Source organism: Toxotes jaculatrix, chromosome 18 (assembly GCF_017976425.1).
Source record: "Toxotes jaculatrix isolate fToxJac2 chromosome 18, fToxJac2.pri, whole genome shotgun sequence".
Classification (NCBI taxonomy): domain Eukaryota; kingdom Metazoa; phylum Chordata; class Actinopteri; family Toxotidae; genus Toxotes; species Toxotes jaculatrix.
Window position 1 is genome coordinate 14,124,119 of NC_054411.1, and position 27,984 is coordinate 14,152,102.

The 27,984-nt window shown below is 42.7% G+C and overlaps 1 protein-coding gene across 3 annotated transcripts; it reads left to right on the top strand.

The window, feature by feature from the left end:
* The first annotated feature begins 6,638 nt into the window (after nt 1–6,638).
* On the top strand, nt 6,639–27,976 carry epn2 (epsin 2). Of its 3 annotated transcripts, none has more exons than XM_041063504.1 (10): nt 6,639–6,777; nt 11,989–12,793; nt 14,432–14,586; nt 20,287–20,399; nt 20,943–21,047; nt 21,493–21,619; nt 22,136–22,288; nt 22,641–22,733; nt 24,126–24,359; nt 24,976–27,976. In XM_041063504.1, the coding sequence occupies exons 2-10, from the start codon at nt 12,363–12,365 to the stop codon at nt 25,314–25,316; spliced, it is 1,752 nt and encodes a 583-aa protein (XP_040919438.1). In that variant the 5' UTR covers nt 6,639–6,777; nt 11,989–12,362; the 3' UTR covers nt 25,317–27,976. The 3 variants fall into 3 exon arrangements, with proteins under 3 accessions (XP_040919438.1, XP_040919439.1, XP_040919440.1); XM_041063505.1 differs by having other exon boundaries at nt 22,641–22,670; XM_041063506.1 differs by lacking the exon at nt 22,641–22,733.
* The last annotated feature ends 8 nt before the right edge of the window (nt 27,977–27,984 follow it).

Genomic DNA, 27,984 nt, shown 5'->3' on the forward strand with positions numbered 1-27,984 from the left:
GTGAACAGTAAAAAGGAGTAAGGGAGTTACTTGTTAAGTAAGAGCTTCTCATTTCAATACTGGAGGGACACGACCAGGATTTGTTCAGACTCTGGGGGATCAAATCACCCTGACATACTGTGGGTGTCAAAGATGCCGAAATGCAACTTCGTTTTCCCTCACTTCGTCTGCAACTTGAAATCAAAACAGAAATTTGCATTCAAAAGCCTGGAGGTATGAGAGTCAGTGAGGAGAATTAATGTCCCAGTGAAGTGATGCTTAACAAAGCCACTGGTTTAAAAGGTATATATCGATCAAACTGTGAAATGTGTTGCTCTACAACTAACATGCATTTAAAGACAGATCATTCTACCGCTGATCAACACTGTGAAGTCTTCTAAAATGTCTCTTCAGTGGTGGACAGCCCATGGATGTTGGAATATTATTTCCGGTTCCCTGCTACTAACCTTGGTGGACATGACGTGTTTTTCTGGGGTGACTAAGTGCATAGGCTCTGTAGCTACGCTGTAGGCTGAGCTTTACGAAGTGCGTCTCCTCAGAATTGTAGCTTCACAGGGCAGGGCTATAATGGCTTTAGAGATACATGCGTTGTGGTTGACTGAGGAAGTTGCATGTTTGGCTGACTGGCTAGCTGAGTTTCTCCATTGTTAATTGCTTTATCAAAAACAAATTGGTTTCAGTTTCTATCACCTGATCAACGAGGCATTTATAGGCACTGTTGCCAACTTAGCACCTTTGTCACTAGATGGACCAATTGATTTTCTTTTATTCTTCTATTTTTTTTTTTAAAAAAGCACCACATGACAAATCTAGTGACTTTTTGATCAAACCTTAGTTACTCTGTAGACGAGAGCTGCCAGAGCACGGCGTCAGGTTTTCCCACTGGGCACTACCTCTTTATGCATCTCATTCAATTGAATGCAGGGCAGCTGACATCGATGTGAACAAGCTTTTTACAAGGAACTGAAAAGCGAAATCACAGAACAGTCTTTAACTTACGTGTGTGGTGATTTTGTCAGATGACATCAAGTTTATAAAATCAGGATTTTAGCAGAGCAGCAGCTTGGACATAGTTTGGAAGTGACTCCTGGTTAACATGTCGTCTTAATGGGCCAATCTGTTGACTGACAACAGAAACAGCCAACGGAATGACACCCCTCTATGGTAAATCAGGGTTTAGTGACACCTGTTTTTCTCAGATTCTGTGAATTAGCCCTAAAAGACACTGATGCTGTAGAATATTCAGTACTCTCATGAAGTATAATAGATACTTGACAAAATTAATTATTCTATTTTTGGTGTAAGACACAACATACAAACATCAGTACTTATTTATAACGTCTGAATTTTCCAAACTGCACATTGAGGCCACAAGCTGTCACAGACTGAGAAAGTCATTTGCCTTTTGCCTTGTCATATGTCATGAGACGTATCGCAGCCGTCTGTAGCTGTGTTTTTATTCTTTCTCATGATATTACCCTGCACTACAACACTAATGTAAAACCAGAAAACATGGACATTCTAACTCTAATCGCAGAATTCTTTTGCAGAGTTAAGTACATCATCATTTAGGTTCAGTTTTAGGTTTAGGTTTAGATTACAAATTTCAGCATGCAGCATGGTAAAGGTCAAAGACAGAAGGTTAGGGTATCAGTGTAAGTGTGAGCACGTCTCTTTTCAGTTAGATACTATATGCGTGGGGGTGTCTAGTGTGTACTGTATGCATGCGTGGGCAAAAGTATGGAAACTTCTTTGAAGATTTTCACAACTTTTTGCTGAACACTAAGTGTAGCTAGGGAGGATCTAGCAACAACCTGTTATCAACCACACCACAGGAAAGAGATCGGCAGGGCAGCATGAAGTGACTGTGGTTTTCAAAAGTCCTGTCCAGGAAATCCCCAGTCAGCTGGTCACTTGACTCAGCCATGAGAAGAAGGAAGAGAGGAGGGCTGGGTTCCATGGTGATGAGACAATAGAAGAGGAAGAGGAAGCAAAACTGCCTTTCAGCTCAAGGGCCAAAGCACAATCTTGTCCTTACTTTTGGTGATGATTTCCTCTGTGTAATGCCCATGTCTCATTTAAAGATGACTAAGTATCAGAGGATTTAGAGATCAATACAACCTTTTTTCCCCCATTTCTGTATTTAAAATCATGCCAATCGTCACTGTTGAGTTTCTGTATGGCACTTCCCAGCTTCTCTTTTCAAAAAAAAAACAAAAAAACAAAAAAAAAACAGTGTGGGCGATGCGTTTGTTTTTCCTTCGGATTTTCTGTTTGTCAAGTTTGAGTCTCTGGAGGTGGTGCTCTCCTTTGTCCGCTCAGCCACAGCGCTGATCACTGCTCATGTCCTTTTCTTCTGTTCAATGCAGCCAGCTGATGCAGTTACATCACTTCTTGTGTCCATTTCCAGGAAAGACATCACAGTTGTTGTGAACGGGGAATGTTCAGGAAGTGGCTCTTATCTTTTCCTCACATCAGTTTCTCATACATGGTGACGCATTCTCTGATATTTTTACTTCAAAATCTTCCCACAAACTACTGCGCAATTTTATTTACACTCCTTATTTTGTCAGTGTTGACAAAATTCAGTGGCTTTCATTACGCTTTATCCACAACACACCAGCACATCTAGTATGCACACTACTGCTTTTCTGTGTGACACTAACATTTCACCCTGTTGCAGGCACTGATGCAGAGGGAATGAAACAAATGAACAGGTTTGTGTGCGTGTGTGGTGTGTGTGAATGGAAGCAAGTGGGCAACAGCGGAAAAGCAGGTGGGCATGAGGTCTCTCAACTTCCCTTCAAAGGCAGTGACAACGCTGCACCTCTACATCTGTTGGGTCTCGGGCCCAGCTTCTCATCAGTTTGTTATCACTGTGTTGTTTCTTTTTTTGTCTGCTGTCTGTCATCTCTGTTCACTGATTCTCTTCCCCTTCCTAAAGTTTAAAATTTTTGAAATTAAACATTATTGTATTTTTCCTTTTATAATAGCTAGCAAATTACATATTAAAAATAAATCAAATTTGGCATTAAGTTATACAGAAAAAGGTGTCTGTGTTTGAATTAGTATAGCTCTTTGCAGCACACTGTGCATTATTAATGTTTCCTCTGTAACTGTTGGTTCAAATCACATAAGTTAGTTCTGTGGTGTATGGGATACCCGCTAGAGAGTCTGTTAACAACAGTGGTAGGCTGAAAACTACAGTATAATGTGTGCCAACAAAGAGGCAGGCTGATTCCCGGAGCGGAACTGAATTATAAATGTAATTTTGTTTTGTTTTCAGTTATTAGTTACATAAGAGTTGTAAACTGGGAAAATCAAAATGTTGTCAGTAATTAAAAGTTGAAATCACAGAAGTGAACCCACATGAGGTATGTGTGCTAAAGAAGTGTAAATGTCAACTTTTAAAGATGTTAAGCATTTTTCCTTCATCGCCCACCTTGTCTCCAGGTAGACTCAACATCAGCCCCCAGTGAGAAAAATACCATTTGCATGTATGAAAAGATTTAGCTAATAAGCTGGCAGGAGTGAGGTATTACACATTATCCCGTTTCATGCTTTCTGTCATCTTTGGCTTTTTCTGCTGATTTCGGCTTCGTCTGCAACCACGTGTGCCAGTGCAGGCCAAAGACTGAATCCTGGTCTATTACCCTTTCCACATTACATAACTTTGTAGGTCTTTGAAACTGGTGCACCAGTTATTCATGCAGCAACCATCAGGCCTCTTTGTACATCTTTAAATATCCTTATTTAGCCCCCCCTTCATACACACTGCTGAATGATATTGAAATTGACATGACTCACATGTGTCGCTGTCTTTGTAACTGTGATTTACTGTATTGGGTGCCTGAATTGCTGTTGTGTGACAAACACTGCTCAGTTATATAATGTGGGTGAAATATGGTAAACAAGTCTCTGACAGAGACTGAACATTATGAGGTTCATCAGTTTGGTATTTAAGAGCTAATAAATTCTCTGGTGTTCTATGATTCTGACCATGCGGATTCTTTAATTAAAGTCTGCAGAAGAAGAGATAGAGGATAAACTTGTGTCACATTTGCTGGATAACACTGTGTTGCATTTGTTTTTTTCTCCCAATACCTAAATAACTAAAACGTAACTGTAAAATAGGAGGATGTACCCAAATGTGGATTTTACACTAGGTGCCAAAAACAAGTGAGACTACTTTGTGTTTTGCTGCTCAATCAAACCTGTGTTGATGGCTTTGTTAGTCAGTGATTATATTTCAGTGTGACCATGAATAACCCTGGTCAGTGCTTTGGACCTGAGGGTTGAGGGGAAGCTGAGGACCCAGGGGGTTTTCTAATAGAGTATGAATGTTGTGAATGTGTGTAATTGTATGAAAACAGGCAGGCTGTGCTGTTTAATGTTTATTAGCTTTAATGACTTTTTAAATCAAGGGTCACCAGTGCTAATCGCACATTAAAGGACATGCGTGGCTGCAGGGGCTCTGTTAGAAAGACCTCCAAAGTTACGTTCACATGACAACCAGATCCTCTGATCATGAAAAGTAAATCACCCCTGACCTCTGCTGGCTGAAACCAGAACTGCAGGAGGATGTTGTTATCTGATCTGCAGGAGGCATCTGCACATTTTATGACATGCCTCACCTGTAATGCATTCACTGAGCATTTGACTATTTTACATTTGGTTGAATAGCACAGTCCATGTTTGCACAAGCTTGAATGGGCTTGATAATGCACTGAAGCAAGTGTGATAACAGTCAAGCGGACACAATAAGTAAACACTGCCCAACTATGGGACAAGGTGATAGCAGGACAGAAGAAATGAATATGCCAAGGTCACATTTTTTAATGTTAATATATGTTTGCTTGGGTCCATTTGTTGTTTGCAAAATAGTTTCTTGAGTGAGAGATCTGACCTACCCTTGAACTTCAAATTCGGGGTTTCTTTGATAAAAATCTGCAAAGGAAGAAAGTGTTTATCACACCACTTGTTTGATGAATTCCACTTGCTTTTGCTTAGTATTTTCCGTCTTCTTGTCACCTCTAGTGTTGCTGGACAAGCACACGTTGGTACATAATCCTGTTTTAAATACAATCATATCTCAGCTAAATATTGACTGTTCCAGTGCGTTTCAGGAGCTAAGCTTTTAATGTAGTGTTGTGAGATCTAGTGTCATGAGTTATCTACATCTTCTCAGATTCGTAGTTGTTCAATTAACTGACTTTTGCCAGGTCTAAATGGCAATCATAACTTAAAAAATGCTAGAAAATCATCAAATCATTTTTGGTAACGGCCTTGAGTTGAATAATAAACTGTAATGGCAAAGTAAAACTTCACCATCTATTTCCTGAAAGGGAGGAAACAGAGTCAAGGCATTGTTTAAACTGTGCCTGTTCACACCAGAATCTCCAAGCCGATCTTTCTTTCTCTTTCTTTCTCACTCTGTCACACAGAGTGACAAACACACCTAAATCAGCCTGGCTCAGGCATCCTTTGGCTTATCCTGTGTTCCCAACATAGTAGGGAGAGTGTAACGCCAGTTAGAGTCAGCACCACTCTCTCTCTCAATAGAGAGAGAGAATCAAAGAAGAAAAAGACCAAAATAAAATGTCAGTGTCAGCTAGGAGGTATAGCATATGAATAGAAAGGCAAAAACCACCTTACAGACACCACATTGGCTGTGCACTTACTGAACTGCAGGTGCTGGCAACTTTTCAGTGTGTGCTGGCAGAGATGTAAAACTGTGACGTTTTGATCCCTGCTTCTATTTTTGAGCAACACACTCTCCATCTACACATGCAGACTTCTATTCATAGCTCATTGTACACTTTTCAGGGAAGCCTTCATGTCTATTCATAGCAGCTGACCTGAACAAACAACAGCGTGTAGTGCATGTGTGGCTAAAACATGTGATGACTGTGTCCCTCCCTTTATTTAAGACTCTACTGGTGAGATGGTTGCACAGAGACAGTGGAAAAGTGTGTGTGATGGAATGCTGTCCTGCGATGTTTGTGGCTTGTCCTGACACACCTGTAACACACACACACACACACACACACACAGTGCAATTCTTGGTGTTAACAAATCATGGCATGCACTTGCTTGTGTAGTAAGCCTATGTATTTTATTCCTTGTGGCTGACTTTCTCTAAAAAGGAAATAAAAATGACAAAAGACGTTTCCTGAGAAGAACCTGATCTACCTGAGAGGTCTGTTCAGGCAGTCATGAAACAACTAAAACAAAAGAAACAAGACCCGTGTTTTAAAATAGGCTGATCTTTGTCATTTTCAATCCTCAAGCAGATCATTGTTCACTGGCACTGACAGTTCTGTTCTCCCAGTTGTAATGCCCACCCTTGTAGCATGTCACTCCTGTGAACAGTTGAAATAGATAAATTTATCGTGGTACTGACTCTGTATGTCACTGTGAAACGACCCTGCCCTGGTGCTGTATCGTTACATGCAGGACTTGGAGGGTGACATGACTGTAATTTTCAGCTGGGAGTGAAGGGTCTTTCTGTGCCCCAGGCATGTCAAGCCGCCCTGGTCACACCCTTCCCAGCTTCCCCCTCCCATTCTGCCCGCCATGTTCTGGAGGAGGAGGTACGTGTAGCCTGGCTTTAGCAGGCTTAGCATTAGCAACATATAGCTAGGCGGAGGCGCAACAAGCTCCTTGAACGCCGAAATAAGTAGTCACTCTTGATTTTTTCCTTGGAATTGGCGTAACTTGTGTATGGGTTTATATCCCAGGACTAAAAGTAGAACCATACGGATCACACAAGATATGGTAAGTAACCGCTGGCTTTCAAGATAGTCGACTTGTTTTGTTTTTCCAGAGTGTCCTGTAATCCAGTATGCTTTGGTGATGTCTCCACCGAGCACCCGTCTTGGCTGTTAGCTTCAAGGATCGGTAACTAGCTTAGCATGCTAGTTGGCTATCTTAGCAGTGAAAATACGTTTAGGAGCTGATGAGAATGGCCGTGTATCCAGGTGAAGGGCTGGCTGTGAATCAGTTAAATGATAAGCCTTGTATTACATTTAGGTACTGAGCGATCAACAGTTGAGCTCGTAGCCCGGACCACGACAGAGGGTATCAGCAGCTGGCTAACCTAACACAAGCTTTGCTAGCTTTGATCCAACTTTTTTCAAAGCCAAGTTTTGATAACGTATCAGAAATTAGCCTTAGTCACTGGTTGATCTCTGAACGCTATTATCAAAATCAGTGGCAAACTCAAGTAGTATAGAGTATGCAATTAAACAAACTTTAGTTGGGCTTTACAGTTTTCAAGCTGAGTTAACGAACTAAATCAGGGTAAGCAAGTTAACATTGTTCGCTAGCGTATTTTGCTAGCTAACGACAAATACTTGTCTCAAGTTTGCATCTAAGTTGCTAGCGTTAGCGGTAACCTTAAGTAGCAAAAGGGCTAGTAATGCCACCCGATATAGTTTTTAAAGTGACGGTGCACTAACTTGTATTTCTGCTAACGGCACACCCAACATTATCCAACAGTTCAAACAGGTAATTTGACGGAATCAGCTGGGAATATGATTGAAAGTTTATCAATCGCGGAATAATGTTAGCTAAAGCTACTTTAGCTTATGTGCTATCAATCACATCATTTCAAGGGAACGCCGTGATTTGTGTTTTCTTTCCTCATAGAGCGACTTATTTGTTTATATTTCTTTCAGCTATGCACCATGCTGCGATCGACGTGACTTATAATATAATCACACTGCTGTGAGACATCAATGTAAAACTTGACATCCATACACTTATTGGGATTTTTAGGGATATTCTTAACGGTGTGGGCGCTGTCTGTTTAGACGCTCCGTTTCCAATCGGCTAACCCTGGTGTTAGGTAGGCAAGCATAAAATGTTTACTGAAAGATAATAAACAGTGGCAGGGTTTATTTATTTTATGGGACGTAGCCCGGGATGCTGGTGTTCAGATGGGAGCTTTTTGTCATAGCTGCACTGAGTCCATATAAACGTGGCTCGAGAAAGGGGTAGGGCTTTGTCTATTGTCAGGATGATCAGTCAGTCACAGTGGGTGACAGATGCATCATCACCGTCCTCCTCCCGTCCCTGACTTGGCTTTGTCTCTCTCGGCCGGCCTGGGAGGACAAAAGGCGGGGTGGCATGACGATCAGAAGGTGGCTTCCTCTCCTGTCTTTTCCTCACATCTTCAGGCTTAATACTTATTATATCCCACGTGGACTTAGAGTCATTTTACAGCTTTTGAAACGTGTTAGTGGTTTGACTGCCTCTGGGTTAGACTTGATTGGATTCTTAGTTCGCTTGTAGGAACTTAAATGGATGGCTAAAGAACCGGCTCGATTACTTGATGTCACACTGTTGCACACTCCCCTCTGTCTTTCTTAACACACAAAAATACTCAGTCACACTCACACACACACGCAACACAGGCACAGGCACCTGGTTGTGCAAGCCGCCTATCTCCAGATCAGCTTTACTCTTGCTGTGTGGGCCTGGCAAGGTAGACCTGTTCTCGGTGTACTGCTTCAAGCCCTTAACGCTAATCACAGTTTACCAAGACACACACAGACACCGGTGCACACATGCACGATAGGCTTGATTTGTGTTCTTGCATCAGACAGTTCACTTGTGTCCAGTGTTCACTTTCTTCTCAATGAACCATTACTGTCAATCTATTAGTCGTGGCATTGGCTCACAAACTGGCTGCAAGTTTGCCTGTAAGTTTTTCTTTTCTCTTTCCGTACTACACCATGTCTGCACTCACAGCACACCAACAACTGTCAAACCAGGTTTATGCTTCTCTCTCCATTCATGTGGTTGATTGCAGACATCATTGTCTTGATCACATTTTCTGTCTGCAGTCCTTTGATACAGAATACAGACTGTGATGTGATTATTTGTATTGTAATTACAGATTCATATGAAGTGAAAGTAATGCTTGTCTGCTCTGCTCTTCACTGGTATGTCACTCAATCGGTACGCTGTGTGCTTCAAGTGTGAAAGGACATTTTTGATATCTAGAATACTGGTTGCAAGGAAATAGATTTGGAAAGTGATCCAGCTTTATATAATGGACACGATCCATTAAAAATGCAGATATCACTCCCAATAGATCAGAGCTTGACCCACCCTGGTTGTAGGTGCCTCTGCCAAAGGACTGGATTTGCAGCTCAGCAAGGGAATTTCACATGTTGATTTTTTTTTTTAATTCACTTTCTGATAGAGACTGATAGTTCTAGAAGATGGTTTGCATTAGAAACGCAGGCAAAGAGGGGAAGAGACCCAAAGGATGGTAGCAGATTATAGCTGTGTGAGTTCATCTGAAGCTGTAAGAATCCGACCCTGGACTCTGATCTTCTGGTTACCCTCCTGTTCTACATGGGGTTTTGGCCGTTTGACATGAATGATGACGGGCTCAGTCATTCAGACGTATTGAACCTGCACTGACACATTAATACGTTTTTCTGCAAACACACAAACATAAATCCTGCATGCTATCTCTTCTGGGCCTTGGGGCTTGAGTGATCTAAGCAAAGAAGAAGTGAAGAAAGGCAGGCCGGCAGTGTCTTGTGGTGGGGGTTGTTCCGGGGTGTGGGGTGCGGGGGGTGGGATGGACAAGACAGACTCTCCTCTCTTCCTCCTGTCTGCCTTGGGTGAATAGGTGATTATAGCAGCAGATGTGTCATTAGGTCTGAGCTGTATTCATGCGGATGCAGGGTGAGGAGGTGGGTGACGAGGGAACGTTTGTTGGGGGTGAGGGGGGTGGTGGCAGTGCTCCACAGGAATCACATTTCACTGGCGTTAAGTGAATTTACAGGATGTGCCAAGTTGTTTTCTTACCCCCCCCTCCCAAACACATACACTCACACTCCTCGTTTCCTCACCCCTGTCCCCCCCAGCTGTCCTTCCATGGCATTGCTAGGCAGGAAGCTCCCTGAAACAGATGCATACATATGCAAAAAATATACATATATAGCCACTTGCCACTTTGGAAATTGGAAAAAATACGTCTTGTATTTAACACAGAGACAGCATAGGCAGACAATCACTTTTAATACTCTTCTTCTGTTCATGAAAGTACTTTGTTAAGGGGCATGTTGGCGCACGCTTGGTGCAGGGATCAGATATCTGAATAGGATAAGTCATCACGGGTCTGATGGTAGGCAGAACAACAGTGGGCAAAGAAAGATCTCAGAAAACCCTGACAAACAGTTTAAAAGAGATTTTGGTAAGTTGCAGTTTGAATGTCCATACCTAATGTGGTGCATGACAGTAGTGGGTGATAAGTGTATGCTCAACACATTTTCTGTGGATAAAAGCAAACCAGTAAAACTGTACTGATCTAACTAAATGGTTAAGAAGATGCTGCTGTGGCGTGTTTGCAGCTGATTTCAAACTGTGTTACAATATCCTATTTCAGGGAAATCGATTTTTATTTCCAGGCAGCCCATATCACATAAATATAAGGAAACTACTTGGTAAACAGAAGATGCATGTACGGTAAACGTGTGTTTCATACTTAATGTTACATGAGTTTTTCATGCTAAAGTGTGTCTGCATATGGAACTTGTGAAGGGCTCCACACACTTTCCGCGCTTGTGTGCGTGTGTGTGTCAGGAAGTGATTAGTAGCTGGGCTGCTGATCTGTTAGAAAGAGGACAGAGTAGTCATCAGTCACTCCTCTAGTCATCATCAGACTGGAAATGGTTTATCTCCCCTGCCGCCCACCAAAGGGTGGAAACACATTTTTACTCACTCATTGCTCTGGTGTCTCTCAGAGCAATATACTGAGTGTTACAACTCTAATGCTCGGAAAGAACATAGATGACGGTTGAAATCATTACGGTCTAAATTGTTCTAGATTAATGCTTGAATGTTTCTGAAATTAAATTAGCAAAGCTGTGAATCCAGCTCTGTTAAAATTAACTAATGCTTCTGGGCCTACTTTGTATAATTTGTATAGATCGTTCCTTGGATTAAACTGGCATCAAAGCAAATCATCTTTACATACATTTTTTGTTTGTATCAGTGGAATCTGTGAGAAATTTGCTGTTGTTTTGGGGAAAAATATCAATACAGTTGTCTTTGGGTAAGATACTATTATCCTGTGAGACGCCAGTTATGTGTTTATGATTATTATTTTTATGTTATGTTTTTTCATGGCATAGATCCTCTCGTTGGTCTTAAGTAATCTTGTGTTGTCTTGTCCTCTAAGCCCACCCAATGAGCTACTTTACCACCTAAGGCTTTCTGAACAGCCTGGGAATGGCATGACCACGCAGACCTGACTGCCCCCGACACTATTCATTTTCAACACCCTGCCTTGTAATTTGCAATTGAGTCAAGTTACTGTAAACTCAAGTGAGATTACAAAAGTGGAAACACAGTTTTTGGTTACACCACACTTGCCGTATAATATGTAGTAGGCAGGTTCTCTGCTGCTGCATGGAAATTGCTCATAATTGTGAAAGTATAAAATGTATTGGTTAATCTAGTTTCAAAAAGGAAGGCACTACAGCTGCTCCCATAAATACAAATTATCTTCATGATTTTAATGTTTAGTTGTGGACGCTGGGATTACGCTGACAGTATTTTACTCAGATTAATCCCATGACTCTACCACGTGTTTTGTTGTCTGTTTTACACTTTAAAGGTATTGTCTAAAATATTCATGGAAAATAGATGTTCTTTTAGCTGTTTATTTTCAGTTTTTCAATGCTTTTTTAATTAAATGTAGCTTGAAATCGTACTGATTATTTTCATGCAGAATGTTTTTGTGTGAGAGAAACATGAAATTGTCTAAAACAACTATAGAGCAGCTGGCATATTCAGATCTTGGCATTTACGCACAAACTGATTAGAACAAGGTGTTGGTGGTGTTGTGGTATGTTTGGTTTTTGTTTGGGTGTTGTGTAATATATTTTCTCCTTTCCTAAATCTCTTACCTCTCCTGAGTGTGTTTTTTTTTCTATGTACTAACATGTTATTTGTCTGTCCTAGGTGATGGCGTGGTCATGTGTGCAGCCAGCGCTGTTTGTGTGAAGATGGTTTTAACAGACACTGTTCTGGAGGACTCAGGAACGCTGCACTGGCCTGGAGAAGCCTCATAAACAAACGCACACAACACACGCACCTGTATACAAGAAGATTTACACATACATACTCCTCTGCTGTGCCGTGAGAAAAGACACACACGCACAGGCACATAAAACAAGCTTCACCTGAAGCACACACGCATTCACATCCTGTGTGTATGTGTATGTGTGTGTGCGCGCTAGCTGCTCTACCCTAGACGTCTTTTGGTGTCCTATCTCCGCTCCTGTGCGAGAGCGTGCATTGTATTTCCTCCTGTCTGTCCCATCTCAACCGCCACCATGCCAAGCTCCACTATCCGCCGGCAGATGAAGAACATGGTGAACAACTACTCTGATGCAGAGAAGAAAGTGAGAGAGGCCACTTCCAACGACCCCTGGGGCCCGTCGTCTTCTCTCATGTCTGAGATCGCAGACCTCACCTACAACGTGGTGGCCTTCAGTGAAATCATGAGCATGATCTGGAAACGGCTCAATGACCACGGCAAGAACTGGCGCCACGTCTACAAGGCGCTCACCCTGCTCGACTACCTGATCAAGACGGGCTCAGAGCGAGTGGCGCTGCAGTGCAAAGAGAACATCTTCGCCATCCAGACTCTGAAGGACTTCCAGTACATCGACAGAGATGGCAAAGACCAGGGCATCAATGTCAGGGAGAAGAGCAAGCAGCTAGTGGTTCTACTCAAAGATGAGGACCGCCTAAAAGGAGAAAGGTAAGATCTTTCATTAACCACATTAGAACAGACAAATAGATTCAGCTTGTGTTAGGTGGAGTGATTTTGTGAATGAGCAGTAATACTGACACACTGTCTTGACCTTGAGACAAGTTTACTATATAATACGACTCTGAATTTACCAATTCATACATGATTCTGCAGACCTGGGGGGATGTGACAATAATAAACTAATAATAGACTTCTGTCCTAAGACTGTGACTTTGCATTTGTCCTTGTCCTCTAAAATGGCCCCCTAAAAGTTGATGATATGAACCGTTAGTTGTGGAGCCAGTGGTTTGAATTGCACATTGTCAGTGGAGGCGGCAGACTCTAAACGCCCTTGTTTCTGCTCGCTGCTCTGCTGATCTCATCCCTGGTGGTGAAAGTCAGCAAGGTCGGCCAAATGGCTCCTGAACCACACCAGACCCTGGCACTGCATCCACTGAAGCCAGTCGCTGTGAGAGTCACTTTGATTGACATGCCAAGCTGTCAGCAGCCATGCAGGAGAGGTCCTCCACACTGCATTAGGATTTAGCTACAGTGACGAGTGCTTTCAGTGTGTCTGATTTTATTACAGCTGAGCGAGACGCTTTGATAACAATAAATTAACAACATTAAGTTAATCTGAAGAAAGTTTTACACATAGTATTTTTCAAATAAGACTTTTAAGATTTATGTGATGTATCAGCATTAAGCTGAGATCTGAACACAGACTCTGTTCCTTTTCCAGTGGCAAGTTCAGCTCAGACCATTTGTGTGTAAACAGTTTTTAATGGTAGTTCCTGTTTTTGCTAATGCGGTTGTAAGAGACTGTCGTATACCTTTAAACCTTCATCAAACAATTCTAATACTGTAGTCTTGGACCGTGCCCGAAGTTTAACAATTATCTGGCTGATAGTCACCATTACTCTCTGTAAACAAATTCAAGTGACAACCGCAGCATCCCAGATGGGGTTATATCATGGGGTTTTCTCTTAAGAGTATCATACTGTGGTTATCCTCCAGGGACTGGAGGTACTTAAGGACTGCTTATTGTGTTTCCACACCTGTTGTTTCTAAACAGAGACTGATCCTTGAAAAATGATTGCAGAGTTGACGTCCTTCCCAAAATAACAGTTTTAAGCAAACACCACTCTGGGCATGAGTTGTCTACTTCATTCATTCCCTGTGGAGTTGAAGACGATGTTGAGTAAATGAAATTAGAAAAAAGTGATTAAGCTGACATGTGCTGGTCTCCTACTCTTATATCATTAGTGTATTTGTTCATCCACTTGTCTTTTTATAACACACAATATCTCAGATACAGAGGAGATTTTGACAGAATTTAGGGCATTGCACATTTCCAGAATTAGACTAACTGGCCCAAGGCAGATGCCTCATTATTTGTTTGACAGCGTGTTTAATTCTCAGTAATGATTGTGGTGTAGTATTTTAGAATTGAAACCATTCGAAACCCTGACTCTCTGGGTGGCTTTGTTAATAGACTCGATCTCATTATTTTTTATTTAGGGCTCCGAAGACCAATCTAGCTTATTTTGTCCTTTTAAACGTCACACTAACCCTCATAAGAATGCTGACGTGAGTAAAGATGACTGATCATATGCTGTTATGTTTTTTTTTTTTTGGCCCTGCTAGGTCTCAGGCTTTGAAGACCAAAGAGCGCATGGCCCAGGTGTCCACAGGGAGCAGTCAGATGGGTTTTGGCCGAGGCTCATCTCAGCCCAACCTCTCCACTTCCTACAGCGAAGAGTACGGCAGGTCAGAGGGCTCACCTGCCTCCTATCATGGCTGTGAGTATTTGCTTATAGTTACCACATCGACTGTAAACATAGAGACACACACAGGGCTCATATATCTAGACAACACATGTAATAACAGTATACTCCATTATTATTGTGTCCCACTTGGTGTAACTTTGGCCTACATCCTGAAACCTGCCCCTCCCCCTGTTCTGTTTCTGGCTTGCAATCCCGCAGTTGGGCTGCATTCCTCAGCCCTCTCTCTCTCTCTCTCTCTCTCTCTCTCTCTCTCTCTCTCTCTCTCTCTCTCTCTCTCTCTCTCTCTCTCTCTCTCTCTCTCTCTCTCTCTCTCTCTCTCTCTCTCCACACACACACACACACACACACACACACACACACACACACACACACACACACACACACACACACACACACACACACACACACTCAGAGAGAGAGAGGAGGAAGCAGAGTTCACCCCAACCTCTATCATCCACATGACAGAGGAATCTCAGTGTTTCACTGCTGAATTAAAAGAGCCGCTGCTGAAATTTCACATGGTTCATTAACATTCACAACGGAATGTAACCGCCGCTAGTTGCACTTTGTATACTGCGCACAGCTGTCTTGGACCCTAACACACACGCACATAGAAACAAATACACACAGACATACTACGTCACGTTTTAGCAGTCCAACATAGGCTAGTCCAACATAGGCTAGTCCAACGTAGTGTGTGTGCGCAGCAGCTGGCCAGTTCACACAGGATGTACCTACCTCTCTGAATCCAAAATCTTTTATTTAGCGATCTTCTTCGGCAGTAGAAATAAAAGTACCAGAATTAAGTTTAACAAAGTCAGCGATTCTGAATGTTCATGACGGAGTGATTGTTTCAAGTTGAGCTAAATGGTGGTGAAGAGATGGTGTACTGAATTAAGGCACCCCATGTGATAAGGATAGGAGTAAAATCATTCCAAGTTTTTTGTACAAATTTGTGCTTGAACCATTTTTGAGAAGTTAGATGTTCAAATTTTAAGCACAGGCCCATTCATCAGCACCCCTATATCACCCAAATGGCTCTAAGGTGGTGAACATCATTTGGAAAACAAACATCTGTGCTTCATTATGTCTCAGTCATTATCATAATTTATCTGTCTGACATGCAAAGCTCATAACTTGAGAATTAATGAAGGAAAAATGTTTGTTTTGCTTGCAGAAATGTGCACAAACAATGCACAAACAAATGAGTCACCACTTTGGAGTCATTTGGAAGTTAATGGGGTGCTGAGGCCTGCGCTTGAAATGTAGTTTGTAATTTCTCCAAATGGTGCGAGCACCATTATCTTGTTAGTCAAATCAGATTTGAGTTTTCATTTGAGTCTGAAAGGCTGGCTCATTTAGTTCGTATTATCTGTTTCTCTTTATGTTCAAAAATAGCGTTTGTAAATTTCTGTGTTGAGCCATTTCTTTCTCCATTCTTCCTCTTAATTACCATGGTTGCAGGTGTCACAAGCTTCCGGTAAATTAACACACACGACAAGGTGAATATGAGTAACTCTAAGTGTAACGATTTCAAGTTTGTTTTAAGGTATTCCTCCAATGACGCAGATAAATACAGTTCTGTGCCACATGCTGCTGGATGTGTGCACAACAGCACTGCTGCTGAAAAAAAATCATAGGGGAAATTCTTGATCTTGAGTCCTTTTCAATGATACACCTTTCTGTCCTTCAGATGCGAGTGGGGGACAGTGACAGAAAGTGTAGCAGGGTGGATGGAGAGGCCTAAGAGATCCAGATTATTGGAAACCGGTATAAAGGCCTGGGATGATCTTCAGCAAATGAAAAGAAGTGCTAGTCATCAAATATCTGTTTTCTATTATTGGAGCATGTACACTTTTTCATATGTATTAGTAAAGTGGGAACGTAGTGACACTGAATCCCACAAATTCACAGTACACCTGTCCTCTTTAACTGGTGAGGTACATAGTGTTCTTTTATTATTTCAAAACACCCAGTCCCTCTGCTTACTCCAACAGCGAATGAGCTATTGAAAGCTCGACATAAAAGCAGAGTTCAGATGGGGTGATAGAAAGATGGAGTGAAGGAGGGCTGGAGTTGAAAAGAAACAGAAATCACGGTCAGGAAATGGGGTAACGCAGAGAGGGACAGAGAGAAAGAATGGAGAAGCTGAAATGAAAGAATGAACCTTGGCCTCCTTTCCTTTCGCCTTCTGACCCCCAGTCCTTTGTACACAGCAGGATGACTGCGTGTGTCAGTGTGTGTGTGTGTGTGTGTGTAAGCGCCTATGGGTGTGTATGCGTGTGTGTTTGTCATGTTGCAATGCATGCAGTTTCAGCCTGCGTGGATCTTACGTGTTACATGGAAAGTGGATTCATCTTTCTGTGGCCCACATTCCTGTATGTGCGTTATGTTTGAGTGTGTGGCTCTGAGGCGGAAGCTCCAACAGCTGAGTCATCAGTTGAGAAAACTGAAGGAGAGGCTGGCCAATAGGAGTGAGGCTGGGCGGTTGCTGTGGGCGTCGCCTGGGAGGATTTTTGGGATTCCAGTCGAACTTTCCGACTATTGTTGTCCAGACAGGGTGTGAATGAATGGCCATGCAAGTGTGATTGTTAAGCTGGCATATCCACCGGTCCCAAAAGTGTGAAATTTGATTTATCTTAGGCAGTAAAATGACATACAGGGGTCTATTTTACCTCTTTTTTTTTCATTTTCATCAGTCAAGTTTTTTTTTCTTGAGCATACTGCGTTCTTTACTAAACACAAATATAATATTTTTTGTTTTTGTGTAACTCTTCTAACTCTTCTTTTTTCCTCATTGTGCTCAGTTAACACTTGTAGAACATATCTGCTTGTCATCCCACACACATCCGTATGTCTATATATGGTCTAATCTGAGTCATGGTTCCAGTCTTTTCTCAGTCGAAAGTATAAAGACATTTATTTAGTTTTATTATCATCCATCCTCTTTTGTTGTCTTCATGCTCAGTCAAGCTCCTGCCTTTGCCTGTAACACTTGAGTTTCCCACAAAGCTCTGAAAAAATGTGCATCTTTACAGTTGCACACAAAATTTCTGGAAAATGCAAAAACAACTAATGCTGCAGATCGCACGAGAGTCGCACTTGTTTGAGGAACAGCCTTTCTCACCAGGTTTCGAGCAGCCACTTAATTCTTCATCTAGAGAGACAAGAGACAGAGTGTCTGCAAATGTGGGGGTAGTTAGTGGTCGACACCCAGGGATAAAAAATCCTGCACCACATAAATCTGCTGCCGATGACACTAGTGGTCATCAGCCAGTTTCACTTTCTCCAGAACTGAGCTCCATCTGTTCAGAGCTTGAATTGCATGTTTTATCTTTGAGGTTTTTTTTTAAGCTAAGGTATTTGTTTAATTTCAGGTTTCTTTTGTTTATTCGGTCAGTGAGTCAGTAAACACAGCAACACAGAAAATTAGGATGATGAGATAAGAAACAACTGGATTAAACAGTAGGGGGAAGCGGCTGAAGAATGATTCAGAAAGTTTGGCTTTTAGAAGGGATTTTTCTGTTAGCAGGCAGAACTGTTTCTGTGAGCTATGCCAAGAAATTATCCATATATGGTCCATTCCCACAGTGGTGGGCAAGAAACTGTTTTAGTTGGCTTTGAGTTTTGTTTATTTGTCTTTCCGACTTGCTACTATTAAGTGTTGCACTGTTTGTTATTCTGTGCCAGTTTAGTCTCTATTTAGGCTTTGTGGTTGAAAGGTGTTGTTTAGGCCTTCTTTTGCTTTGCTGCTGCTCTTGGAGAACTTTAAATAGAGCTAAAGGAAAATATTCGTTTTGATAGAGTAAGATAATGGATCCGTCAGTGAAGCAATTTACCACCTGTTGCACAGTGCACAGGACGGAGGCTTCCATCTGCCTGTTTTTTGAATGTTGTCCAAAGTTTAACATATAACCGTATCATTCCAGTATATTCTGCAGGGTTAGAGACTGTCTCTGTGTGGGCTTTGGCACAGCCGTGTTCACTGTCTATTTAAGGCAGACATGTAGCCAGTGTCATGGCCAAGGCTGAAGTCCCACCAGCTAACCAAACACACCTTTTAACCCTGGTACTTTTGGTCACTTTCCCTGGAGACCTACAGCCTTGAGACAGAGCAAGGGAGACATGGATCAAGTCAAGGAGGGAGGAGATGGGACAAGGAACCAGATCTGAGCATAAAGTTCCAAGACAGATGTGCTGATTATTATTTTTATTATGTGTGTGTTGTCATTTTTATGAGTCACGCAGCAATGAGGCTGTTATGTTGCAATTAAATCAACATAAAATAATATGCTGTTATTATAAGAGATGTCTTCAGATTGTTAGTATTAAGTTGGCAGTTTTTCTTCAGCCATTTCTAGGAAAGCTAAGCCTTTTAACTGTTAAAGGAAATGTCAGAGTGTTCCGCTAAAATGTAAAAAAAAGAAAAGCATTGTTTTATTTGTACCATTTCCTCGTCATGGAAACATCAGATGGGGCAAATTTAATCTGTAATGTTTATTAAAAACCTGCAGATATGACGTCTACTGCCTATAAAAGTCTTGGGGCAACAGCAGGAGGATGTTAGTCAAAGTGTGAAGTTTCAAAGTTAAATGTGTCAAATAGTGAAACTAAACATCAGTGTTTCCCTGCGTCACATTTATGTCAGTGTTGTTGTTTTGTCCCTGTGCTGAAGCCTGTATGTTTCCCCTCTTCTAACCATGTGCATTCAGAAAAGCTATCAAAACAATGTAACCTTATACGCAAGATCATCACAATGTGAGTGCTGAGTAAGTGTTTGGGAGTGTCCACATCAACGGCGGAGCATGTCATGACTGATCTGTGTTGTTAGGAGCTGAGACAGAAAAATGAGGCATATAGAAAGACAGAGACCATGTTTATTATTTAAATTAAATTTGAAGTCTGAGAGGTGTGGTGTAGGGTAGGCCAAAAATCCCACTGACACAACAGTTTGTTTTTTTTCGATGTACACTGTTTATAATGGATAAAAACAGCTTTGCATATGAATCATTACACAGAAAGTCTTACGTTAGAAGAAGAAACAGGTTTAGCGTACAAACACCTTAGCACACCCACAACATTCACACAGAGCCCAGAGTGCGCTAAGCTGCACTTCCACAGAGTGACATTATGCCGAAAAGCTAAATCAAGAATTGTGATGGGGGGTGTGTTGATGTCAGTGTTTTGTCATTGCCTCCCTCTCAACGGCACAGAAACAACAAAGCTACTGTTGCCTAAGTTCAACACACTCAGCCACATTTTGCATTAAAGAATACACTCAGGGCGACCTTAATGAGTGTCTTTTGGCGTTGCAACTCCTGCCTCCTGGCCAGATAGTGGCCTGTGTGTGTGTGTGTTTGTGTGTGTTTGCCACGTGCAGTGTCTGTGTATTTTTTGTGCTGCCACATGGCCTGCTCTAATCCAATAAGCTGAATGGACCCGTCGTCCCTTATAGGATAACTGAAGGCGTGTAATTACACACTTACAGCATTTTCTACACTGTACACATGCAATTCAAATGCAGTTTTCTTAACTGGCCAGCTCTGTGTGAAGATATGTGATTGTATTTATTAATTTAGCTTTTGAGAATCAATGCAATGAATTTCCATTGCCAATGAGACAACTTTTCAGTGTAATCTGAGTGTATTTGCAGTATGTGTTGGTGTCCTATGTGGTGGTGATGTTAACACATGTTCTGAATGTGTTTGTCAGCCACGTCTCCCAATATGGGTTCAGAGCTGGAGCAGGCCAGACCTCAGACCAGCGGAGAGGAGGAGCTACAGCTTCAGCTGGCTCTGGCCATGAGCAGAGAGGCTGCGGAACAGGTACACACACACCAGTGCCCAGAAACGCGTGCTGACATGGCAGCGCATGAATTCGTGCTTGTCGTTATCTTTTACACTTCCCATTGCATCTGTGGAAACCAGCTTATTTTTAATATTTGAATATTTAATATATATTGAATTTACAGGGCTGTTAGTGCAACTTTCATGTCACAGACTGAAACTCAAAGACAAGACCAAACATTAAGACTCAAAATCCCTCAGCCTGAAAAAGAAAAGTGAGATTCTTGTACTTGAGCGAACATTTCCGAAGTCAGATTATTGCGTTATAAGTTGTGACTAATATGATTTTAACAGTACATGGGCCAGCTGTAATTACTGTAATGGTAAGATTACTCATGGACATGCAGATGCATGGAACTTGATTTTAATATACCAGCAATATTCTAATCTGTTAGTCAAATGCTTTTGCATAGATAATTATCTGTGGTTAGTGTTTGCAAATAAGAACAAAAACTGAAAATGATGTGGGAGAAGTTGTACACTATTATTGCTGCTTATTTTAACAGCACTCTGGGTTTTTAGGAGGAGCGCATACGCAGAGGGGATGACCTGAGACTACAGATGGCCTTGGAGGAGAGCAAGAAAGAAGGGCCGGGCTCGGCAAAACTGGCCAAGAAGAAGAAAGAGGTAAAATATTCACAAACACGGAGACTAAAGTGACTCAGTTGTCCCGTTATCGTTCCCATGCTCATGAAATAGCCTTGTCTCTCCTGATCCCCTTATTCTGCCTGACCCTGGCTGTTCCTTGAGTAGCAGTAATGAAGCCATTAACCGACAGCAGACTGCCGAGTTTATTTCGTCATTACTTTACTGAATAGCAGGCCGACTGGAGTTTGAGGAAACGCAGAGCTGAAGTGATGAAGAAGTAGGGCTGCGTGCCTATGCTCGTGTTTTATCTCTGAACATAATGACATGACCACCGTCACCGTGGCTGACCAACAGATGCTTCTTACTAATGTTTTTCCTACTCATCTGTTCCCTCATTTATTCCATTCCTATTTTCCCTGTATCCTTCATTTCCCCTTTTCATGTGTCCTGTATTTTCTAAACCACTTTCTCTGTTTCTTTCTAGCCACAGTCGTCTTTGATGGATCTGATGGATGTCCCAGAGCCTGGTGCCAGTGCTGACCCCTGGGGTGCTGGGGCTGGCCCTGGTGCCGGGGCTGCTGCTGCATCAGCAGACCCCTGGCAGCCTTATGGTATACACACACACACTTGGAAATGGTCACGACTTTTTTGTTGAGAAGTATTTGTGTTAAGAGTCTCTGAGTTTCCTGTATGCTATGTGTGCGTGCGTGCGTGTGTGTGTCGTCTCTGCTCTCCACCTGCAGCTCTCAGTACTGTGACTCTTTGTTAAATAGGAATGCTGCTCCACTGGCTCAGCAGCAATGCTGCACGGGGGTGGGGGGTGATAGAGGAAAATATTGTGAAGGAAGGGAAGGAGACTGTTGGCAGTTTTTATGGGGTGGGGGTGGGGGGGACTTGAGCAGTACTTTTAGATTATGTGGGATCAGATACCAGTTGATGCTTTATGAGCATTAGCGGCTGCATGACACTACTTTGTTTGTGTCTCTTGTATTACCTTTCATCTTGCTCCTTCTCACTTCCTCTGTCCCTCCTCCCCATCTTTCCTATTTCACCTTGTGTTTTGCATGTTTTACATCCAACTCCCATCCTGCCCCCCACACCTCTGAAACTCTTCCCCCTCTCCTCAGGGTCTGCCCCTAAACCAGCAGCCCCAGTGGACCCATGGGGTGCTCCTCCTTCTGTCCCACCCATGAAGAGCAATGATCCCTGGGCCCCAAACTCCATTCCTGCCTCTGACCCCTGGAGCTCCTCAGCTACCCGCCCCAAGACATCCAACACAGGTGACCATCTGGGAAATATAATTTTTTTGGTGATTTTTTTTTTTTAGAATTTATTGAGCTCTTCACATTCTCCGTATTTTAAGAAATAAAAAAGATATTTGACTGGTGGCTGACTAGTGTCTCAAAGGCTCAACAGCTGTGTCAAAAGGAAAACCTACAATAACAAATGCTTAGGTACATCTGCATGGTTATTGTGTTCATTTGTCTCTGTTAGTTTACCAAAATATTCATACTCATTCATACTTGTGTTATCTGTTTCCATCCATCTATGTGTGTGTCTGCCATCTGTCTGTCTGCCGTCTGTCTGTCTATGTGATTTTTGTCTGTGTGTGTATGCGTTGTCCCCTTTCAGGTAACTTTGACCTGTTCAATGCATCCAACGGTACGTCCAAAGAGGACTTCTCAGAGTTTGACAGCCTGCGCTCCTCCTCCTCTGTCCCCACTGGTACTCACCCTTGTCTTCGTCTCTCTAATGACACGGAGTCTGTGTTATGTTTCCTCAGTGTCTGCGATGATGCCTGTCTGCAGATACAATGTTCCTGCGGGGCACAGACACACACGTCTCGTCTTTTTATGTAAATATCACCAGACCTGAGCAAAGACAGCTTTTTTTTTTTTTTTTTTTTTTAAAAGGTTGATCATTCTCCACTGCAAAAAAACAGTGAGATGCTGCACGAATCACAATGAGTGGTGGAAAAATAGCTGTTTGCTCTGGTCTGGTCTCATATCACTGTGGTGTAATCTGATGCAGCTTTTATGTGTTTATTGCTACATTAGACCTGGGCCATCCAGCTGATGGAACCCCTTTCACATCCACACTATTCTAATTTTGTCTTTTACATCTGAACCAAGAGCAGATGTTGCAAAATCTTGAATTAAACCATTCACAACTCTATTCAGGGTGGTTTGCGAGAGGGTTCCAGTCAATGCACTGGCACAGGTCTGGGTGTTTTTCTCATGTGGTTTGGCAGTCTCTGTGTGTGGGAGGTTGACACTGGTGTCAGACTTTTGCTCTAGCTCAACACAAACACCTCTGATACAGTCAAGGACAAGGTGAAAAGAAACACAAACACAGGCGTGCGAGGTTACTTTTTCCAGAAAAAAAAAAAAGAACGCAGCAGTCTCAGTTGAAACTTTAAGCCCCCTTGTCACCACATGGTGAGTAGAGGGACAAGAACATCAGTGATGCTAAAGCAGCAGCCTTCTGCAGAGTGAGTTGTTAGAAATGATTCAGCTCGGGCTGAAATCTGCGGGATTTATGGGGAGTTAATACACACTCAGCCTGTCTGATTTTTATCATGAGCCTTTTTTTGGCTCTGCTTCATCTCAGTTCCTGTTCTGAGAAGACAGTTTCCATCGATGACATTTCCTCCTGTGTGTGTGTGTGGGGCTGGGTTTGTGCGTGTCCATGTGTGAGTGCATTAATGAATGTCTCCGCTGCTGTCTGCCTGCTGCCGCAAAAAAAAAAAAAACAGCCAGGCTGTCTGCCTCTGATGTCCTCTCATAATAGCATCTCCTGATCGTTTTATTGCATCAACTCAGTTTCATTTCACTGTACATGTCAAAGTGGGTGCTCACGTCCAGGTGGGTGCGCAGGTTTGTGTTTACAGGGGGTTGGCAACGAGTGAGAGAGTTTACAGACCTTCAGAAGCTGAAGATCTGACCACAAGAGTAGACATACATAAAATTAAAAAATCTTAAATATCTGCCTTTATTATCTCATATCACAATTATCAGCTAAACATTATAACAAGAGTTATAGTGGTCTCTGCAGTACAAGAATAACAGTTATTCTATCAGTGCACTACAGCTACTACTTTTGTTCTCTGTTCCCCAGGTGATGGTGGGGTGACATCCTCTGTCCCCTCCCAAGCCAGTCTCGCTAGCAGCAGCAGCCTGGACCTCTTTGACCCTCTGCCCACCTCTACATCTACTTCTGTCACCACAAACCCAACTCGGAAGACTCCAGAGTCCTTCCTGGGTCCCAATGCCGCTCTGGTCAATCTGGACTCTCTGGTGACGAAACCAGCCCAACCTGCGCCGGTCGTCAACCCGTTCTTGGCTTCAACAGGTGGGGAGACGAGGAGAAAATATCAGGAAGTTGAGATTTGAAATGTTCCTGAAAATTAATAAAATGAAAAAAAAAAAAACATTTAAATTTGTGGATAGGAAAAATTAAGGAAATGAGATTTGGCTCTGGTGCAGACACTTTTCTTTTTTTAAGCAGGTGAACACACTAGTTAACGTGGACCGATTAGATAACAGACTTGGCGAGCTATGGAGTGTAAGTCAGTAAGCCAAGAGACATGGACGTACATGTGCAGGCCCGACCACACACACGCGCACATGCACACAGGCATACACACCCATCTGTGCAGTTTAATGTTGAATCGCTGAGCCTGCCCTGTCTGTGGTAGCTGTTAAACTCGGTGGAAAGAGAGATGAGTCATATTTAATTCATTTCATAAAATGACAGTAGTGCACCATAATCGGAATTCTTTTTTTGCTGATTGTTTTCTTCTTATACGCCCACACCACGAGTAGGTTCTAGTCCATTTATTCTTAATACTGTATATTGTGGATTTTCATTTAGCTTTGTGGAGCCTGACTCAGCGTGTGCTGTATACTAAACTGTGAGCTCACTAACATTTCCTCTCTTCCTTTGTCCCTCACCTGTCTTTATTCAGGTGGCTCTGCTCCAGCTGCAGCAGCCCACGCCAACCCCTTCCAAGTGAGCCAGCCAGCTCCCCCCACCCTCAACCAGATGCGGGTCAGCCCCATGCCCTCCAGCTTCGGCGGCATGGCCGAGCCCATGACCCTCTCCTCCGCTCAGCCCATCACCATGGTCCCCATGGCAGGGATGGCCCCGATGGGCCGTGTGGTGCCCGGAATGGGGGTCGGCCCCGCCGGAGGTGTGGGGATGAGTGCGGGAATCCCAGCCTCCATGTCCATGCCCCAGCCCCTGATGAGCATGCCCCCTCAGGCTGGGACACAGCCCACGGGGACCACCAACCCCTTCCTTTTGTGAGGGGGTGACTGGGGGACAACTTGCTCCAGAGTTACCCCTCTTCCCTGTCTTTCTCTCTCTTCCACTTTGGCTCCTTATGAAGCTTCAAAATGAACAAGGAGATGTCTTATCCCTTTTATAACCAGCTCCTATCCAGGTCGTAGTCCCAGCCCGACCTCCTCCGACCTTACCACACTCCTTTCTCCTCTGTTCCTTTCTCTATGCTACAAGCTGCCTAGTCCTGTGTGTTCCATACTGATCTGACGATGTTGGTGACCACAAAGAGTTTGCATCTATCTACAGACTTAACAGAGTAGCAGTGGTGTTTACAGTTTTTTCCACAAAGGCAGGACAGGACCTAGTCTCTCCTTCCTGTCCTCCTCTCATTCACTTGCCTCCTCTCCCTCACTTCGTCCCCTAGGACTGCTCCCTTCTTTTTCTGTGGTGGAGTGACAGGAGAGTATAACTGTACTAACGCCAGGTTCTTATCTCTTCACTAGAGCTAATCTTTTATAAGCCCTGTCAGCTGGTGTGTGTGTGTGTGTGAATGTGAATGTGTGTGAGCGCACATCTCAGTACTTTTACACTGTGTATATTCCAGTGGGTTTTACTTACACACACTGGAGTAAGGATGAGAGATGGTCAGATGTGTTTCTACTCTGTGTGTGTGTGTATGCGTGTGTGTGTTACTAAGCAGGGATTTTGCACAATTTTTTGCTTTTTTTTGGTTTTGTTTTTGTTTTGTTTTTTCTTTCTGCGACTGTTGGGCTCACCGTTACACCTTAGCATAGGGAGGGAGGCTAGCCGCTAAAACAACCGAGACACATGTTGCCTCGGCTCTCGGTACCACTCAGTCACAACTCTCGTCTGGTCACTTCCCGTCACCTTGGACCTTTTCGTGACCCTCCACCTGGACTTTGACCTCCAGCGGTCACAGGATTAACAGTGAACACTTATCAAAAGAGATGAACCCCTTGTCCGAGGGGTTAAAAAGATGCGTAAATGCAATTTGTGTTTGTATGTGTGTGCGCTCATGCACAGCGTTAACGCTCAGATACTAACAGCCACATGGTGATCCATTTGTCACTCCCCCCCTGTGTGCGTTTAGAGAAAAAGATATGAACTGTGATGGCATGACTATTTTGCTATCTGAGGATGCAGTGGGGCATCGTGGGACAGTTTTTTTTTCCGTTTTAGTTTGTTTCTAGGGTCAAAGGGAAGAGATGGGTTGTGTGTGTGTGTATGTGCAGTTTGCATGAGAGATATGTTTAGCTTCCAAGTGTACTTTAATGAGCAAGTTTTTTTTATTGCATTGGTGGAAACTGACTTAGAATTTACTCAAGTTAGTTTCTGAAGTCAAAACAAGGAGTAACGTAGGCATCTGCAGCCTTAAGAGTGTGTGTGTGTGTGTGGGTTTGCATGTCTTATGTGTGTGTCTGTGTGCAACCATATATCAACGAGGGTTGTTAAGAAAGCTCTTGGTTTAAAGGGTGTGTCAGCCAGTCAGCATCATGAATAGAGTTTACCTCTGAGTGGATTTGCTGTGGCTAATCTATCTACAGGAACATTATCCAGTGGAGACACACTCACACACTCTCTCACACACACACACACACTCACATGGGGTTGTTCTAGGATCGGATCTATTGATAGCACAGGGAATCCCGCAGCAAACAACAGCGAGACATGTCTTGTAAACAAGCGGTTGTTAATTTTGTTGGTTGTTTTTTTTTTTTTTTTTTTTTTTTTTGTTATTTACTCATTAGATGTAAATCCATAGCCAAGCCTTTTCTGAGTTTTGGAGCTGTACTAGCTAAGCCATGTATCATCTTCATTCTCTCTTTTGTCTATGTTCTGTCATTCTAGTTTTTTCACCCTATGGGTAGGCTATGTAATTCTCTTCTCTTAGAAGCACAACTGTTACCAAAGTCATAGCGACTGTGATTTCTGAGGATGCCGTACTTTGAGTAGTTTGAACAGTAGGGTCACACTTCACTGACATTTTTTTCTGTTTTTGTTTTTTTTTGGAAACTCATGATATCAGAGACTCCATTATTATGATTTTTTTTATATATTTCAGAGCTATTTTACAGTTTGTTCAGGAGTTTGTATAAGAAAGTGTTATTGTTTGCTGAATATCGGCACATTTACTGACAACAAGCTAAGTGTCTGTCTCCTCTGTTGGTGGAGAGAAGTGGGTTGATGAAATACAGCTAAGAATGATGCGCCTGGTGTAATAGACCCTTCTTCTCTTGAGTTCTCTTCTCTTCAGTTCTGTTAATATCACTGCCAATGTTGTTACTGTGGAAGGGGTGTTGTTTTCTTTTTCCTTTTTTCCTCTTAGTGTGAGTTGGCGCCCTCTCCTGGTCTGCTGTGGTATGATGGCTACTCCGCAGGACCCTTGATATTTCCACTAAAGGCAGACCTTCAATTCTCTCAGGCAAAAGGAGGGGCAGCTCTAAGTGTGTGTATGATTTTTGGTGAAGATGCTGAGGGCGGTGATGATGATTTTTTTTATGCTTGGGGTCCTGATTGAATGGATGTGACACTTGCAGACCAGCAAACATTTTTAATCTTGACTAAATATATGCAAAAATTGGAGCTGGAAAAGTGAAAAAAAAAAAAAAAGATAAGAAGACTTAACGCTTGATGTGTTTTGCAAAGTTAGATTTGCTAATAAAGTCTTGTT